We start from the raw sequence: 18386 nt of genomic DNA, 5'->3' as shown, positions 1-18386 counted from the left end.
GAGTTTACACTGGAAGATGACGACTGGAGTGCGCTGGAACTTGTGCTGCGCATCGCTCATCTGCAGTTCGATCGAATTTCGTCTGCGATCTCGTTGGCTGATTTGCTGCAGTTGTCAATTCTGACCGACAAGTATCAGGCAACTGGAATCGTCCGACCCTGGGTATCAGGATGGATCCAGACTTCGTGGGACAAATCGACAGCGGCACAGAAAGTTCAGCACATATGGATCGCTTGGGAGTATGGCCTGATAACGGATTTCGAGAAGCTTGTATCCACTTTGGTACTGGAGGCTCAGACGAACGAATATGGCACTGCACTCTTTCATGAAGGCAAAGCTCTAGAAGACCGGGTGCCGCCCGGGCTTGTCGGTAGGTCGGATCCGAGAACCACAGTGGCAAAAAATACTCACGAAATTCGTAGACAGCATTCTAGAAGCTAGGGCTTCTGTCATGGAACAGCTGCTTCGCATCATCAATCCTTACATCGAAAAGTGCTCGGCTAGCATCGAAGAAGCTCGACTCTGTCGTTTCGCAGATTCAGCCTGCGATGCATCCATATGTGGCTCTCTCATTCTCGGATTGCATGGTCTGGAACTCTTTCCCCTTGCGAGCCAGAAGCTTCTCACGATCAGCGTCAACAAGCTCGTCACCACGCTGAACAGCCTTCGGATTCACACCATCAAGGGGAATGCCTACACCAATCATAGCTCGTGCGACTTCTCGAAGGTAATCTTCCAGCAAGTCGATACGACACTAAGACTCCCAAGTCCCTTCTGCCGTGACGGGCATTCACCGGACTCATCTCCAACGGCAGAAGAACTTGCTCCAGTTACCGGACTCTAGGTGAGATGTCCCTTGCTGGGAAGTTATTCGGAGCGCGCCGAGAATACACGCTCCTTTACGCAGACCAGGATTGTCGGAACCTGTCGTCAGCCACATGGAGAGCACTCGGAATCACCGACGCGAAACGAGGAACGAGATCCCAGAGAATTCTTCGATGGCTTCAGCGAGATTGAGGCAGCTATTGGGCACCTGAAGAATGTGCTTTCTGAAACGAAACAGCTGGTTTCTTGCCATATCCAGGGAACGAAGCAGATGCAATGAGGATCACCTGGACACGGAAGCAGTCGAGCAATACCTGGCCCACGCTGAGAATCTTCTCAACAGTCTGACGAGGAAGCTTGCGTCTGATCTGACGGCGCACCATGATTTTCTCTGCCTTGCGGCTCTGAGGCTGAGGAGCATGACAGTATACAGTATGCCTTCAAGTAAAGGAAGGAAGAGACTGAGACGCAGAGCTGGGTGTGACTTCAAGCATGAATCTGGCTTTGGAATTCTAGCCCTCAGCTAATGTAAGCCAAAGCCGCCACCAACATGGCATGATCGGACATAAGCGATGGCGAGAAATGTACTTACACCAAGCGCTGTCCCCGTCTCACCCTGAAGTTTTACATACACACGAAGATCAGTCCGCGGAGCTACACCTCAGCAGCAAGCCCATTGAGAAGATGACAGAAGCCGCAATAGACGCCGAATGCCGGTCCATGCTCTACGAGATCATGAGAAAAGACATGGAAGTCAACCCGTGTCTGAAACCCCATCCAGAAAATGCAGACCGCGTCCTAGCCGCAGCAACACAAATACTCGCCAGACGGAACCAGGAAATCGAAGACCTCGAACAAAAAAAGTCCGTTGCGGTGGACGAGCTCAACAGCGTTAATGGTCAGATGATGGCTATGCTGAACGAAACCGACGATTCTCGCCGCGAGGAGATCTTCCTGCGGCAAGACTCTGCGAGACGCGAGCACTCCAAGCTTGTGATGCAGCTCGAAGTGGCGACTCAGCGCGGGCTTACGCACAGTCGGCTGTTCGTAAGGTGGAGGGGGTTCTGGATCACTGGCCGGCGTATCAGACTCGCAAGGGTGAAGGGGCGTGAGGTTTAGATGTGGACAGCTATGGCGGAAGGCAGAGGAAGGATGTGTGAGGGAGCATTTGCGAGGGTGGTGGGAGGAGTCTAGACATGCGAGGAGGTCCCCAAGCTCGAGGACAGCTCTTGCGATGGTACTGGCACTGGCAGTCATGCTCACGCTTGACTAGCGATTGCTCCGGCACTAGGGTCTGGGAAGAGTCGAGTCCTGGCAGTACAGATGGAAATGAGAGCAGAATCGAAGACCTTGCGGCGTAACAGTACATTTTGTGCTTTCGATTGCTCCATTCGTCGCTTGCTGAAACTGCTTTCCTGCCCACGCTCGCCGACAAAGCCAGGAAGTAGCTGCAAGGATGCTTCGAGACAAGAAGTGGTGCAGCAGGATCTTTGTCGATCGTCCAGATTGGACACAGTGCATGCCTGGAAGAGAAAAGCCAAAGATCGGAGCGCTCAAAGCATTTGCCGGCAACGTGATATCAGGACAGGATAGCGTGTGCCTCCACCCATGCTCGGGATATCCAGCCACTCCACCGAAACTAGCGTGTAAGCTTTTTCAGAGGTCGTTCCAGGAGTGAACTCCTCTCTGGATCCTCGCCTGAAACCCTCATTCGCTTTCTGTCTTCCGTAGTAGTGCACCATTCCCTTTGCAAGGCCCGCGCCTTCCCTTCAGCGTAAAGCTCCCGATCCCGCTGCTCAGGACCAAAAACATACGCGCTCTCCTTCACTTTGGCCAGCTCCGCGTACGCCTGTGCGTGCCTCACAGTCAGATCTGCGCTGCTCCATTCATGCAGTATTGAATGCAGCTCGTTCTTTGCCAATAGACCGATCATCAAGTCGCCGCTTGCATGGTTTCCAATTGCTCCAGTGGTCGGTCGATACCTTCCCTCCACTCATTCCACGTCCAGCCATGGCAGTGATAGTTTGTCCCACCGACTTGCGTTGCTTCTTGAGCTTCCGCCCGGGGCGAGGTGATGTTTCTACGGATCTCGTCGACAGAGAACTGGAGCTCCCGAATTTTTGCCTCGGAGCGAGATATGAGGTCGGCGAGATGGTCGATCCGAGTGCCGATGGCAGCGTCGATTCCTAGGATCGTGAGAAGCGGCTCAATGCGGTCGGTGTATGATTTGAGTTGGTCTTCGGTCAGATCGGTAGGGTCTATCTTCATCTTCGAGCAAGATTGGTCTGCTTGCAGACAGTTGTGTAGTCTCGTCCGTGTGTTTCTTGACGCCTGAAGGATGATGTTGTGTCGATGGCGGAGAAGTTGTAGCGGCCTGTGTGAGTTCTGTCATGAAATTCCTGACGCTTATCGTGAAGCGGAAAGAGACTCCCACATGGTCGGCCGAGCTGGCTGGCATGTGATAGGACTCATTCATGAGCACGGCAAATGAGGGTTCGTTAGCACAGGTGAAGGACGTCGGCAAGCCGACGATCATGCCGGCGTGACATGTGAACGAACGTCAATGCATCCATGCGATGCGAAACAAAGCCGTTCATTCATCACTCCAGCCAGCTCCCTCAGGATTGAATCCAGTCATCGAGACCATGGCGTTTCGCACCGCTCCAAGCCTCCTCGAAGGAACCGCCAAAACCTAAACTTTACGTAAACCATACCGGTCGAAAGCCCAATGCGCACGCAAATGCCGATCACCACACTCGCAGGCTTCCTTCGATTCATATTCCCGCCGCAAAATCTTTGCCTCACGTTCGTCCTCCGCCACGCGCTCCCTGCTTTGCAGCTCACGCGCCGAATTATGCTTCCGTCTCGTCGACTCGATCTCAATCTTATAGTCCGCTTCCGCCTTCACGTTCCATTTGTGCGGAAACCGCGAGTCTCGATCTTCTTGTATGGCGTCAGTATGCTGAACAAGGCGTTGTCGTATTCTTGCAATGCTTGCTTTAATTGGGCCTTCGAGGCTGAGACAGACTCTGACCATTCATCGGGCATGATGTCGTCGACTTCGGCTTGTAGTGCTTGCTGTTGTACTTCGGCGTAGAGCGCATCGACTCTGGCCTTGAGCTCGTTGGCGGAGTTCCGGACCTATTTCACCGACGATTCAGTGGCAGCCGTAAACTCCGGCTCAGCAGTCCGATCGGTCGCACTGGTGGGCGAGTAAAAGTCTTCAAGCCTGAAGCTGAAGCGAGCTTTGATGCGTGAGATGAGGTTCTTGTCGTGGCTAGGTTGCTTGGTGAAATCTTGCGGCGTGCAAGGTCTGCAGTCCGTATTGAAGTGACGCTTGAGGTTAGACATGGTTGTTTCTGTTCGTAGTTGAGGAAGTCTGAGAATGGTGAGGGTTTCGCTGTAAATGAATGCGTCGATACTGTAGGCTCTTCTGCGTACCCAGGCAAGATTATGATGTCCAGCCTCAAGACATTTGAGGCGAGGTCTTGCTCATCCATGTGATGGCTTGCAGGTACAAGACGCCACTGCGAAAGTTAAATTGTGCGGCCTCTGACCGCGATGTCGCATCTGGAATACTTGATGCGTTCGAACATTGGTCTCGCTGACCTTGACGCAACCTCATTCGCCATCCTTCCGAGTTCCACTCGGGCAATGTGCATCAAAGGACCCAAACAACGACCCTCGATATCGGGCAGGTCTCCTAGCTTTCCCATCACTCCCATCGGCAACGAGCTTTCGATCGGATTCGCAGCGAATCGTAGAGCTGCATGCCTCCGACTTCCCCAGATCAAATGCCTGACGCCATCGCTGATCCCACACATCGGCCTCTGAAACCTCATTGCACCAGCAAGCTCACCTGCAGAATCTCTATCAGCTTCATTCCCTTAAGCTCGCAATTCGTCCCAAACCTACCGCCATAGCCATACAGCACAAGCTGACATACGGGCTCAAGCGCTCTCCAATACGAGCCGCTCGCCAGAATGTTCCGAGAGGTCTGCGAGAATCAGGTCAGCATGGTGCGTCTGTGAGCTCCCTGGCCGCCGGCTTCATGCGGCGAGGCGATCATTACTTACCCAGACTTGTTCCTATCTAGCCAGGTAGGGAAAACGCCGTGGAGATATGTGCAGGAGCAGATGAAGAGGAGGACGACGAGGAGGAAGGTCTGGAATTTGAGGATGCCGAGCATGTTTAAGATTCTCGTCCGGCGGCTGGTATAGTATCGAGGTATGAGGTTACCCGTCGCAAGCTGAATCGTTCGACTGGTTCTTTCTAGCGTCTTGATGGGATGTGAGGCGAATGTTTGATGTGAATGAGGTCTAGTCGCTTACACGTGGCTGCTGCGTTGAGTGAATGTGCCAGGGTCAGAAGTCCTGGGACATGTCACGTGCTTCGGTTCGAGCTGCACTTCACCTCAAGCACAACGACCACCACATTCGCAACGAACATCCTCCTACCTCGAAAAACACCACAATCATGGCCGAACCACGCGCACGTCCGCGCCAAAAAGGCCAAGTCTTCCAAAACCCCGACCGTACGGTCCCCTCCCTCCCCATCTCCCCACCCCTCCTAACCTCCCCTCCCAGTCCAACAACTCCTCTACGCCTTCGGCGACACCGACCACCCTCTCCCCCTAACCGTCACAACCCTCGACGAGATACTCACCGAATTCATCATCGAAACCTGCCACGCCGCCGCCCTCTGCGCATCCTACTCGCGCCGGCAAAAAATAAAAGTCGACGACTTCCGATGGGTCCTCCGGCAGAACCCCGCGCTTCTAGGGAGGGTGTCAGAGTACATGTTCCGGGAGAAGTTCATGAAGAATGCGCGCAAAGCGGTGGATATGGATGGGTTGCAGAAGGAGAGTGCGGCGAATCTGGCGGATTTGGCGGAGGTGGGAGGGGCGGATAAGGAGGATTTGAAGGGTGGGAAGAAGGGACGGGGGAGAGGGAGGAAGAAGAGGAAGGTGGAGGATGGGGATGAGGTGGGTGGGGGTGGGAAGAGGGTGGAGTTGGGGTAGAATGCTGGATGATGGATGATGTGACACTTTTAGCGATGGCGTTTGGAGCATGATTTGGAGGTCGAATATGATACCCGATTGCATTCATATTGGAGTGCGGGTCGGAGGGGACGGATATCTGGCTGTACACACGCACGATGGAATGAGAAGTGTGATGCAATTTCTCTGGGACGGAGCTGTCAATTCGCAGTCCGTTCAGAAATTAAAAACTATCCTGGCCATGCGCGCTTTCGACCTAACCGCGAGAGCCTTCTTTATCATTCAGCCTGATGGGACTGAGTGCTCGCTTGAGCTGTCATCTTGCTCACATTTCCTTCATCGCACTTTCGCACAGCCAAGATATGCCCTCGTAAAGAGTGTCACCCCTCTCATCAAGTCCTCTTCCATTCCACGTATCGCTCGTCACCTCGCAGGCCTGAAGCTCGGAGGAGTTTGAGTTCTTGCTTGACTCCGAGCTGACCCAGCTTGAGCTTCATCTTCGTTGGCCACTTCTCCACGATGGTGTGCTTCTTCTTCATCTTCATCCCAACGGTTGCGAGTCCAGTAGTCTTCCCAGCTTTCGCAAATTCGTGAACCTTCAAGAACCTGAGCCGGAGAAACGGGCAGTCAGCGTGTGATCGAAGAGACTGGAGCAAGCATTCAACTTACTCATTGAACCACACATCCATGTCGGGTCGAGCGTGGCGGAAAGAGTGCGAAGTCGTCTCATACCTAGCATCGTGCCGCAATACCAGCGGCGAGCAATCCTCTGGGGGTTCGGGCTTGCAGATCTCCGCGGCGTAGACCTTGTCTTTCACATCTTGACCTGGCAATCTGCCCTGACCGGCCATCAGGTCCACAGCGATACGATGGAGTGTGATGAGAGTTGCATGAGGATTCTCTGTGGGGCTTTGCAGCAATGGGCCGAAAACAGCGATCAAAGTCTCGATTTGCAGATCTTGCATCAAGAAGTTGTCGGCGGTATGACCGGTGTCAATCCGGGAAAACGACTCAAACAGCTCGGTAGCCTTGTCGTATTGGGTCAGGAGGTCAGGCGTTAGACATGTGAAGCGGAAAGAGATGCGGTGGGACCGCAGGCGACGATGAAACTTCAAGAGCCACCCTTGAATGTGGTCGTGAGTCTTGCCGTAGATGTCGTTGCCAGCGGCAAAAGGGGTGTTAATGATATCCGACATGCGCCAGCCAGTGATAGGATCGGCCATCTCGACGAAGGGCCACCACGGAGTGTCGAAGAATGTCCTGTTGAAAACAAGTGTCAGTCAAAGAGCTGGTCGAGAGGAGCCAAGGGAAGGTATTACGGATTCGGAATCACGAACTCGTCTCGATTGGCGCCAAACGGAAGCAGGAGTCCGTCGGCCATGAAACGATCCATACACACGCGAAGTGTCGGGGCCAGACCGAACAAGCGTCGGTGTCTAGCATCTGGACGAGTGTCCGAGTACGTGAAAGCCCTGCGCAAGTCTTGCCAGATCTGAAGATCGCATTTGTCCTTGCGCTGCTCGTTGGGGACCCCCGGTGGCACTTGCGGCTGCTCAAGGAAAGAATGCAGACGGACCCACTGACCATGCGTCAGCTCGATGATTACATCGTGCGGTCCTGAAGTCGATGCAAAGGTCCAGGTCTTTGTGAGTATCGTGTCGGTCTCTTTCTCGCCATATGTATGTTTGACCTCGTTTGCGACCTCAGCGATGATCGGAAGAACGTTCTTGGTGATGATGTCCCTGTCATTCTGAGTAATGAACGCAGAGTACCAAACATGCAGTATGCAGTGGACGGACTGAGCTTCATTCGACGTGGTCAATGCAACAAGTGTGGTGAGAATGTTGCGTGCTAGAACCTCGAAATGGAACTCGTTGATATCAAACGTAGTGTGACCTGTGTACGCCTCGGGGAGCGAAGCAATGGACTTGACAATGCTTCCCATATCTTCGGAAGCTGTGAAGTGGTCAGTCAAGGTATTGTGAGTCTGTTAGTTGGCAGAGAACGTACTGGCGCTGAGAATACGAATGTCACCCTTGTAGTCCACACCCTCGTGTGCGGGCAGATTGATCAGGTCCAGAGCCGGTATGGAACCCCAACGGTAGCCTTCGTGAGTTATGCCGTCTTTGTCCTTATGCAACGGAGGGTGCGCAAAATTAGGCGCGCGATGCTCTTTGATCCAATCTGGCTGCCAATTCAGCTTCATCAGAGGAGACCTGCAGTGCTTCTTGTGTTCTTTCTGCCAATGCGCAACCTGACAATCTCGACTGCAGTACACCACGAGCTGACAGCTCTTGCAAACCAGGCTTCCATCTTTGTGGCAGGAAGCGCAGTCTCGGCCAGCCATGACCGGCGGTGTCGAGGTCGAAGTCTCCATCCAGACAGTGAATAGATGATGGGTGATGTTGATGAAGGTCGATGGGGAGGAGAATGGAGTTTCCAGGGAAGGAGAAGTTTGTGAGTCGATCGAAAACTTGAGAGAGGAGTGACGGTGTTTGCGCACGTGAAAAAAAGGTGCGCTAGCCTTGTGCGACATGTGGCGCGGGCCTCCATGCAGGCTCCCGCAGGCCACCTGGAAGGAGTGTGGAAAAGATCAGAAATGAACTTGAACGTTTGTGAGAGACATAAAAGAGAATGTGACTAAACCATCAGGTGCAGCACCGACCTAGTCCCAATCATGCCGTCTCGATCATGCCGTCTCGATCATAGCCTTGACATAAGCATGGCAGTCCTCTGTGTCGTTCGCATATGCTGACCCGAGTAGCATCAGCGCATCAAGCAACGCGCGATCGATGTGAATTTCGTGAAGCCGTGTCCAGATCCTCCCTCGATCCTCTCGTACCTCTCGTTGGTATCCAAACAAGCGCCAAGATTCAGCCTACCAGAATCTGTCACCTTTTCCAACCTATGCATTCCTCTTCCACTCCACGTAGCGCTCTCCTCCAGAAAGACGGGCGGCAATGCGCGCATCGAACTCTGCTTGGTAGCCGGGTTGTCCGAAGGGGATCTTCAACCCGTAAGGAAACTTCTCGATGATCGTGTGCTCCTTCTTCATCGACAGTCCTCCTTCGACAAAGTCCCCAGAGACCTCTTCCAGCTTCGCGAATGAGGCCTTCACCATATACCTGTTTGACAGTCAGCGAGTTCTGGTTAACAGGAATAATGGAAGGTAGTACCTCGAGAAATACTCCTCCGAATCGCGGAAAAGCGACGACGACTGCAGTGCGTTCACCGTGGCCGCATCGAACATTATCGTCGGAGTCGGTAGGTATTTGAAGGCTTGAGCTCCCTCCCGAACGCGAGGTTCCATGTCGACAGCTTCATTGCTGATCCGCTGCACGGCGTTGGTGAAGAAGGTAATGAGGGTTGCATGCGGATTCTCCTTGCGAGTTTTAAGAAGTGGGCCCAACCTGAGTATGACCGGAGCAATTCCCAGCCTGTAGGCATCGGCGGTATCGGAAGTCTCAATGCGATCAAAGTGCTGGGACTTCAGCACCGTCGGAAGCTGCTCGGGGCTGACGTTGGTGAAATGAAAAGCGAACTTCTGCGTCGCGAGTCGGTGACGGAACTGCGTCAGCTTGTTCTTGACGTGGTGATGGAGCTTCCCGTACAGGTCGTTCGTCGCTAGTCCGAGATCGATGTCTGTGACCTCCTGCAGGTCCCATGCATATAGAGGGTCGGCGTCGTCCTTGACAGGCCATTGGACTCCCGCCACATACTGGAAGAGCGTCCTAGAAGAAGTGTCAGTCCAATGTCGCACAAGACACACGCAGGAACTCACGGGTTGGGAACGTTGAACTCCCGCCGGTCGGATCCGAATGGAAGGAGAAGTCCATCATCGCGGAAACGCTGTGCACAGACTCGAGCTGTAGGCTTCAAAGCCACGTAGTGCCTATCAACAAAATTCTGACGGGCTTCCACATGGGTGATCGAAGCGCGGGCGCGTTGGGCTTGTGCGGCTGAAAGTCCTGGAGACCTGCACAAGGACGACACCAGCCAGTCCCATACTCCCTTCTGCATTTCGACCTTGCAAGAACTGGAACCGAAATGCCATGTGTACGCCAACTTTGTCGTCAGGGAAATATTGCTGTCGGAAGCTGGCCTCACGACGTTCCAAACCAGAGGGCGAACTTTCTCCTCCAAAAGCTCTCGATCTTGGGCGGTGATGAATGCGGAATACCAGACATGAAGCATGCAGTCGACTGCGCGGTCATCGTCAGGGGCGACGAGGGCGATCAGAGTGATGATGATGTTTCGAACCACAACATGGTTGGTCTTAGTAGAGTCGTTCATGACCACATTGGTCGTCCGCGTGTAGTCGTTGGGAAGGGACGTGATAGACATGAGCATGTTACGCATGTCACCAGATGCTGCGAATGAGTCAATGGCTGCATAGTAAATCGGGAGAGATACAGTGAGGTGCTTACCGGCGAAGAGAAGGCTGAGATCTCGATCGTACGCATTGCCTTCGTTGGCTGCCAACTGCAGGATGTCCAGCGCCGGGAAATCGCCGAAAAGCGACATGCCGCCGAAGAGCTGTGCCGGCTTTTCGCCATCCCCCATATCAGGCACTTGCTGCTGGATGACCCATATTGGCTGCCAGCTCTCTTCCATGAGCGGAGACTTGCAGTGCTGTTTATGCTCCTTCCAGTGCGCCTTCTGACAGTCGCGGCCGCAGTACACAAGAAGCCGGCAGTTGGTGCATACCAGTGCGCCGTATTGGTGGCAGGAGGCGCATTGCTTGCCCGGTGACTCCATCATCAGGTGGTATCGCGGCCTGGTGTGAGAGATCGGAGTCTGGTGTGATGGATGATGGTTGACGGAGATGAAAGAGTCGATGAAGTCGCAGCTGAAGACGAAGACGAAGTCGAAGTTGATGATGAAGAAAGAGTTGTGAGTTGAAGATGAGGGAGGACAATACTAGCGTTTGCGCATGTGAAGCTCAGACAATTTGTGTGACACCTGCATGCGCTTCACCTCGAACCTTCCGCCAGGAATTCACCTGTTGATAGAAGAGCATGTGCGCTCATCGCAGGTGAATTGCAATTGACGTGAATGAGCTCGAAAGCCATTGAGGAAGTAAGATAGGAGAAAACTTTGGACATACCTCGAAGCTCCAGTCCGCGCAGTGACATAGCGCACAAATCGATGTGTCGACATTCTGCTGTATCCTGTTCGTGCTCAAGCCGCCAATTCTATGCTTTTGGTGCCATTGCAAGTGACGCTCCGGATCTTGTCGTCGTCGCGAACACTACACCATCATGAGCCTCTCTGAACAGGCGGAGGCAGCAGTTCTATCACAGTCTCCAATCCGTCAGCTGCTGTCGAACGAACATCACAAGCTGAAAGTCGAAAGCAACGTACCTGGATCAATGACGCAATCGTGCCTTCCTGCTTCCTGCTGCAACTGTCGGAATGGAGTGTACTGATTCTCTGCTTCAGCAAGCAGCGTAAACGCTGAATCGACCGCTGATACCATGACCGCAGCCGCGTTCCCAAAGATCTCATCCCACCTGCGGTATTTTGCAGTCGCAAGCCAGGCTCAAACCAGAAGCACAATTAAGCCGATCCGCAAGACGTCGTTCACTCATTGCTCTCATTCACTTCGCTTCCACTCCACGTATCGCTCCGGATTGAATCCCACTTGAGACTGCAAGATCTCGAACTCCTCCTGCGCGCCGGGCTCTCCGGGCTGCAGCTTCAATCGCAAAGGCCACTTCTCGACGATCGTGTTCTCCTTCTTGATGGAAACGCCATGGGGCGGGACCGATAGATAGCTGCGTTGAGCGATGCCTTCGAAGTCATGCACAACCATGTACCTGTGGACCCGAGACCGTTAGCTAGTTGAAAGAAGCAGGCAGGGGCAAGCAAGGAGCTTACTCATCGAAGAACTTGTCCATGTCCAAGAACATGAAGGAGGCCAGGAAATTCATCATCAGATTCACATCAAACCACGCGGTGTATTGCGACAGCCCAGGCTTGTACTTCTTCAGCAGCTCATGTTCAGCGTCGTAATGGTCTCCCCTCGCGAGAAGGGAGGGTGCTTCGAAGATGGCCTTCATAAACAGCATGATGAGGGTGGCGTGGGGATTGACACTGCGGGGTTGCAATAGTGGCGCCAAATGCTCGATCATTCTCGGCACGCCAATGTATGCGGAATCGGAGGTGTTGGAAACCTCGATGCGGTCGAAATACACGTTCGTGAGGTGGTCGTCCAGAGCCATGGCGTCCATGTGGAGAAAGTGAAAATTGGTGGCCTGAGTCGGGGAGTTGACACGGCGGTGAAACTTGATGAGCAAATCTCGAATGAGGAAGAAGAGTTTTCCATGGAGGTCATTGGTCGCTGGGCAGGAATTTTGGGCCATGATCTCCTGCAAAGACCATCCGGCGGTGATGTCCGCGTGGGCGTTGACGGGCCAGATAGCGGATTGGAAGAACGTAGGATTTGGCACGTCGAAGGCTTTGCGGTCTGACCCAAAAGGCAGAAAGACGCCGTCGTCGTAATAGCGCGCATTCGCGATACGATGAGCTGGTAGCTGCCAGCACATCTCGCGTTCTTGGCGCGGTCGACAGGAAGGACCGGACGTGGCGTCTTTGCGTCGTTGTGTAGCCTGCGCAGCTGACAGACCATTCGGTGGCTGGAAATAGTCCAGCAGAAGATCCCAATCCTCGTCCATCAAGTCCATGTTGAAAGTGCCGCATCCATTTCCGATCACTGTCGCATTCATCTTGCTCATGCCCCTTTTGACCAAGAGCTGCAGCTCACGGAGGATCTTTGCATGTTCTTGTGTGATGAGCGTGGAGAACCAGAGATGCATCATACAGTCAACGGCATTGTCCTCCGGCACCGTCAGAGCAATAAGGCAGATGATGATGTTGCGAGCAACAATCGCGAAGTCTCTGTCATTGATCGCCACGGAGATCGATCCGTTGTAATGCTCAGGAAGCGAAGCTACCGTCTTCACCACGTTTCGGAGGTCTCCTGAGGCTGGGGTTGGTATACGATGTTAGTCCGAGGCGCGAACCCGGGCAGCGTGAGATGGCAACATACCTGCAAACAGCAGCCGCAAATCGCCTTGGTAGTCCTCGCCTTCGTTGGATGCGAGCTGAACAATATCAAAGGCAGGCATGTTGCCATAGAAATGCTGCTTCTCGTCATGCTCGGCAGCTCCGAGCAGAAAGTGTCCCTTGGTCCATTCAGGCTGCCAGTCGATCTTCATGAATGGCGATTTGCAGTACTTCTTGTGTTCTTTCCAGTGTGCAGTCTGACATCTCCGTCCGCAGTAGACGACCAGGTGGCATGCTTTGCACTTGAGATTCCCGTATTGATGGCAGGATGCGCACTCATAACCCTCCTTCATGGGAATTTGCGCACTTGTCGAATCCATCTTTTGTCATCCGTATCGTCGATGATGTTGACTGCCCACGGAGAGAAATGATTTAGTCCGAAGCGGCTTGGAGACATGAGAAAGTCCTGTCGGGCGTGGGCCGTTTGCGCCAACGTTTGCGCTAGAGGGGTCCACGCATCTGCGCGTGAATGAAGATGCGGGCGTCCGTTCCCGAAATCGCGCCCCTTCTCGAACACTCGTTGATCTGAGATGAAGATGTTCTGCGTAGGAGAAGTCAGCAATTCTCCAGACCCATGCAAAAAGACCATCAAACCCACCCTTCTCGCCTCCCCAAAACCAAAAACTCAACGACTCGAACCGACGACCTTGCGGTATCCAACCAGCAAACAAAAAGAGGGTGTTTTTGAGTCCACCGACTTTAGAGCGCAAGCGCTCAATCACCGTCGCCTTCTAATGAAGACAGTTTCCCAGTGAGTTCCCGCAACTCCTATCCCGACTTAACCCAATTCTGAGTCTGTTCTCGTAAGTTGCGGTGAGAACGGCCAGAAATTTCTTGTATATATCCTTGGAATTGGTCGGTCGTCCGTGCAGGTAGAGGAGAATTGGTTTCGGGCTGCGCACACATTCTGATATTCAGCATTCGCATTGACAGTACATGTTTGGTGCCACGTACCTTGATATGTCGACAACGACAAGCCTTCGGTGCTCATGCACTCAGCACCACTTAGTCTCCAAAGCTCATAATCCGCCGCCTCACTCGCCGACTTTGCCGCACTCGCTGCATCGCAAGGCGTACACTTCGTCCTCAACGCTGGACCTTCATCACTTGGCTTTTCACACACACCGCACCTCCATGCAGATCTTTCACGATATGCAGATGTTCCTCATCCCACGGCCGCCAACAGTGACCTTCTCCATCGCCAGTCTGGCTTTTATGCAAATGTTCACCGATAATTCTCCGCAGCGACGTTACAGTCATATTGTGGTACGATGAAATTTGCATGCTTCGCCAGCACTCCCGACGGATCAGCCGGTCAACGAGAGTCTTGAACCGAACGACTGACCACTGAACAGAGACGATCACATGAGAAAGAAGGAAATGTAATGTACTTAACCGGATGCCTTGCCGTGCAAGTCTGCTGGGATGGACGAAGCGGCTGCCCGACGGGCGCCTTTGTGACACGATGCGGGCATACTCCTTCACGGTACGAGTCTCCCTCATGACAACAACAGTGATGAAGCCTGACGACGGCCGCCATGAAGATTGATGGACCAAAGAGGATAAGCTGACAATAGTGATGGTGAGAAGGAGGACGGAGGAGGTGAGGTTGGAACTCGAAGTGAAGGCTTGCTCCTGGCTTCCCCACCTCCAATCGCGTCCTCGCTCTCCTTGGTGGAACCACGCTCTCCCTGGTGGAACGATTCACCGCGTTTCATCCACACCTACTCCTCCACTCCAACCAATCAATCCTCATTTCCAAGGCCCCCAATATACCTGGGATCCTTTACATATATTGCCCTGCAATGCCGCGGAAGTGATGCCTTCCTTTGTCGAACGTCTCACGGGCAAGAGACACCAACATCCCGCCCCGACCGCCAATTCCACCGCCAATTCCTCCACCCCGAATCTCCTCGGCAGCTACGGAAGCAGCAATGCCAGTCCCACCAACTCGGTAGCAGGAGACGCAGGGTCAGCCGCAGGAGACACGCGCAGCGGGGACCGCACATTGAATCGAAAGGCATCAGGACACAAGAGGGACAGCAGCATACTGAGTCTGTCGAGTGTGACGGATCAAGTTGCCAACGTCAGGAGAAGTGTGAGTCTGCGATCACATCGGAGGAACAATAGCAGTGGAGGAAACAACAGTGCGGGCAGTGGAGGATCATTCCGACAGGTCGGAAGTCCGCTGCGAGGCGGTAGCAAGACGGACAAGGAAGGAGACGGGTCACCTTCGCAGTTCAGCGATTCACAATACACACAACAAGCACCTCCGCCTCTCCGGCATAAGATCTCCCTCACGTCCAGAGGTCTGAATCGCTTTCGCTCGGCCGAGAGCATCTCCAACAATCGCAATACTGCAATCTACCTCGACGGTGTGGGCGGTATACCTGGCTCCTCCACCACGATGCTCGCGCCCTCGATCAACGCCCCCACGCTGGGCGGCCATCCTCGACAGCAACCTTCCGACGCTCTCCGACCGCAAACTAGCTTCACCCGCGAACCACGCCCATTCCTTCCTCCTCCAGCCTCATCATCCGGCCCAACACCTACGCCGAATTCCCTCGTCTACACTCAAATTCAAGAGACCTCAGCCAAACGCATCGCGACCATAACCTACCTCCAACGCCTCCACACCGGCGACATCTTCCACTTCTCCACATACCACTATTCGTCTGGCACGCTCTCCCAGCTTGCCTCGCTGCAGCCCCACAAACTCGGCCGGCGCGCCACAAATTACTTCATCCTGGGCTACTCCCTCCCGGCACTCCTGGACTTGAATTCGGCCTCTCCACTGGAATACCTCAAAGCTCTCACCTCCCTCCTGCACGAGTTCGAAACCTACCAAAACCTCTCCGGCTTCGATGCTTCAGGAAACACCCTCTCCAAAACACGAATGGGCGCCATGTTCAAGTCGAGCATGGGCCTAGGCGGGCACAGGAATAAATCCACGCGCCGGGCTTCCACTGTGTCAGCCTCTCTCGGCGCACCTCCCACGCCATCTGTGGAAAGTATGGAGGCGAGACAAGCTGAACTCCTCGGAATCCCGCGACAAACCTCTTTCTCCTCCACTGCCACCAGTCCGAGTGCAGCCGAAGCTACATCCCCGTCAGCGATGGACCTGACTTCTCCAATCAACCCGACAAATCACGAATTCGCTTTCCTTCTCACGCCGCACTTACCGTACGAACCTGACTTCGCGACTACATTCTCCACGCTATGCGACACGTTGATCGACACGTATGCGAAACTACTGGAATTGATCACGGGTCCAGAAGCGTGTAATGGACAGGTTGGAGCAGAGTTTGTGAAGGCGGACAAGGCGATTCGGAAGGTACTAGTTGTCAATGCGGTGCGGGAGCTGGAAGAAGGAACGAGGACAGGATTGAAGGCAGAGGTGGGCGGCTTGGGAAAGCTGGTTCTGGGTGGATTGATGTGAACGGCATGAGATTGTGAGGATGTGGTTGTTGGATTTTGGAAGGGCCATGTGATGGGAAGAGAAGGAAGACGGAACGATATACCCCCTACTTATGCTGACGATGTGCATATGCCATTTTGCAGGAATTTGATAGCAACACGTCCGCCCTGGCGCCGGATCGGAATTACTGTACGTAGCTACTTCAACAAAAGAGAATTGCATTTCCGCGCAAGTCCTTCGTTGGCGACGACTGAAAGACGCTTTCGACTGGGCTACGGCCTGTTGACGAGGTTGCGTCTGCTCAGCTGCACGCCCTCACACACAACATCAGCTGAGCGTTGGCAGTCCAGGTCTAGGCCGGCGCCACCAAACTTACGGATACTGCGGGCGGCGATCTTGCATCTCGATGCGCGCACAACAGATAAATACACTGGAGCAACCCACCATTACACCCGACCAGACGAAAGCATACATTTCCCGCATCGAGCCGCTCCTAACAACATGGGGCCTGGAGACTCCCTCCTTCGACACCGGCGACGTAAATGACACATTCTTTGACCTCGGAAGAGCTGCCGACCGGGCAGTCTCAGATAGTCACTGGGCAGTGAATGACCGCCGGGCAGCTGTCGACTTCCTCCGTGGAGATCTGACCAAAATCTGGGGAGGACACAAAGACTTCTTCGACCCAACTACAGCGTCAGAAGCAGTACTCGACCAAATCACCGACATCCAGACCAAGATGGACGGGAGGATGACTGGATACAAAGCCGCAAGGGCGACCGAGATTGAACGTGGGCAGGCCAAGCAAGAACTAGAAGCCGTGCTGAAGGAGTGGCAGGCGTTGTCGCGGATAAGGATCCGGACGCTGGAAGGAAGAGACAGGAGGAGGCTGAAGCGAAGATGTCGGAGAAGGCTAGAGGGCGGTTGGCGACGGAGAGGAGATTGGATGAGCAGACGCGTAGACGCGAGGAGGCGAGGAAGCGGGAATTTGAGGATGATTGGGTTACTTGGAAGTCGGGGTATTGATCGATGCTGGAAGGTCACATCCGCGTTGCCAGCATGGTTTTCAATGCCGGAGTGGGCTGCAAGAACTTGACTTGGACTCTGATTGGGAGCGTGATCTCGTGCGTGCTGATGTACTCCAGACGGATCTGCTGCTATCTTCCTGGAGAATCGAAGAGACAGATTCGAGCTCATGGGGCAGCTCAGGCGCTCTTCGGAGCACATCGTAAGTGTTCACTCTGTACGATCACTCCGTAGTCCGTACGATCACTCCACCCATCTGCCACCATCTCAACTACATACAGTTGCTCACCATCACAGACTTCAGCCACGGAACCACGAGGCAATGCGACTGAGCATTATATGCCTCAGAGCGATTGCCGTAAATCACTGCAACCACCTGGTCAGCATTCTCTCACCAACACAACTCGTGAGATGCTACTCACAATCAATAACCTTCCCATGACAATTCTTTCCATCGTAGAAGATTACATCGCAGTGGTTCTGCACCTTACTCAACGGCAACAAAAAGTTGACCGAAAGTTTCTCCCTCGGCCTCTCAACAAAGTGGTAGCATTCGTACTTCTCGATATGAGCGTCGTCGCCGACTTGTTTGCCTGTGCAGTCAAGTCCCTACGAATACGTCAGCGAGCTGCTTCGTTCGGCTGGGCCTGATGATGATGGAGGGGGCGTACGTCGAACATCTTGAGCTTCATCTCGTTGTGTTTCGAGACCGCATGGCCGCAGCCCGGTTCGTGCTTGCCGCACTTGGTGTTGACGTGGCGGCCGTCATCTTTGGGTTTGTCTTTGGGACTGGGACTTGCGAAGGCGTGGTTGATGAAGCCGATGAGGAAGCCGAATAGGAAAGCTGTGTGGATGCGCATGATTGCAGTATGGTGGAGAGGAGTAGAGAGAGGGAGCGGGAGCGGGAGGAAGGAGAATGATCGAGAAATATTTTGTCTGCGATTCTTCTCGCTGAAGTCTGACGGTTTTCTTGGACTTGGACTTGGTGAACCACGCTATTCTCGACTTGTGGTACATGGTTCCATCTCAATGAGTGTAGTCGACCTTCAG

The 18386-nt window shown here is 53.8% G+C and overlaps 6 protein-coding genes across 6 annotated transcripts; 3 read left to right on the top strand and 3 right to left on the bottom strand.

Moving 5' to 3' along the window:
- Window positions 1-15: 15 nt before the first annotated feature.
- MYCGRDRAFT_28401 (uncharacterized protein) lies at window positions 16-354 on the top strand (the record flags this gene model as incomplete). Its single annotated transcript, XM_003848020.1, has 1 exon — window positions 16-354. A coding segment is annotated over one exon (339 nt), but the record flags the coding sequence as incomplete, so codon positions are not given.
- Window positions 355-4704: 4350 nt separating this feature from the next.
- MYCGRDRAFT_50731 (uncharacterized protein) lies at window positions 4705-5014 on the bottom strand (the record flags this gene model as incomplete). The annotated part of the gene is made up of 2 exons (XM_003847976.1): window positions 4705-4822; window positions 4902-5014. 2 exons carry the CDS (start codon window positions 5012-5014, stop codon window positions 4705-4707), a joined length of 231 nt encoding a protein of 76 aa, XP_003848024.1.
- A 396-nt stretch (window positions 5015-5410) lies between these two features.
- MYCGRDRAFT_50860 (uncharacterized protein) lies at window positions 5411-5845 on the top strand (the record flags this gene model as incomplete). The annotated part of the gene is made up of 1 exon (XM_003848021.1): window positions 5411-5845. A coding segment is annotated over one exon (435 nt), but the record flags the coding sequence as incomplete, so codon positions are not given.
- A 371-nt stretch (window positions 5846-6216) lies between these two features.
- On the bottom strand, window positions 6217-13185 carry MYCGRDRAFT_50206 (uncharacterized protein; the record flags this gene model as incomplete). Its single annotated transcript, XM_003847975.1, has 3 exons — window positions 6217-6430; window positions 11705-12812; window positions 12876-13185. 3 exons carry the CDS (start codon window positions 13183-13185, stop codon window positions 6217-6219), a joined length of 1632 nt encoding a protein of 543 aa, XP_003848023.1.
- Window positions 13186-15869: 2684 nt separating this feature from the next.
- On the top strand, window positions 15870-16472 carry MYCGRDRAFT_106410 (uncharacterized protein; the record flags this gene model as incomplete). Its single annotated transcript, XM_003848022.1, has 1 exon — window positions 15870-16472. The coding sequence occupies one exon, from the start codon at window positions 15906-15908 to the stop codon at window positions 16329-16331; it is 426 nt and encodes a 141-aa protein (XP_003848070.1).
- A 1043-nt stretch (window positions 16473-17515) lies between these two features.
- On the bottom strand, window positions 17516-18196 carry MYCGRDRAFT_97197 (uncharacterized protein; the record flags this gene model as incomplete). Its single annotated transcript, XM_003847974.1, has 3 exons — window positions 17516-17607; window positions 17759-17945; window positions 18008-18196. The coding sequence occupies 3 exons, from the start codon at window positions 18194-18196 to the stop codon at window positions 17516-17518; spliced, it is 468 nt and encodes a 155-aa protein (XP_003848022.1).
- Between the last annotated feature and the right edge of the window lie 190 nt (window positions 18197-18386).

This window comes from Zymoseptoria tritici, chromosome 12, assembly GCF_000219625.1.
Source record: "Zymoseptoria tritici IPO323 chromosome 12, whole genome shotgun sequence".
Taxonomy (NCBI): domain Eukaryota; kingdom Fungi; phylum Ascomycota; class Dothideomycetes; order Mycosphaerellales; family Mycosphaerellaceae; genus Zymoseptoria; species Zymoseptoria tritici.
The sequence above is the reverse complement of the archived record's forward strand: the minus strand, read 5'-3'. Positions and strand labels throughout refer to the sequence as shown.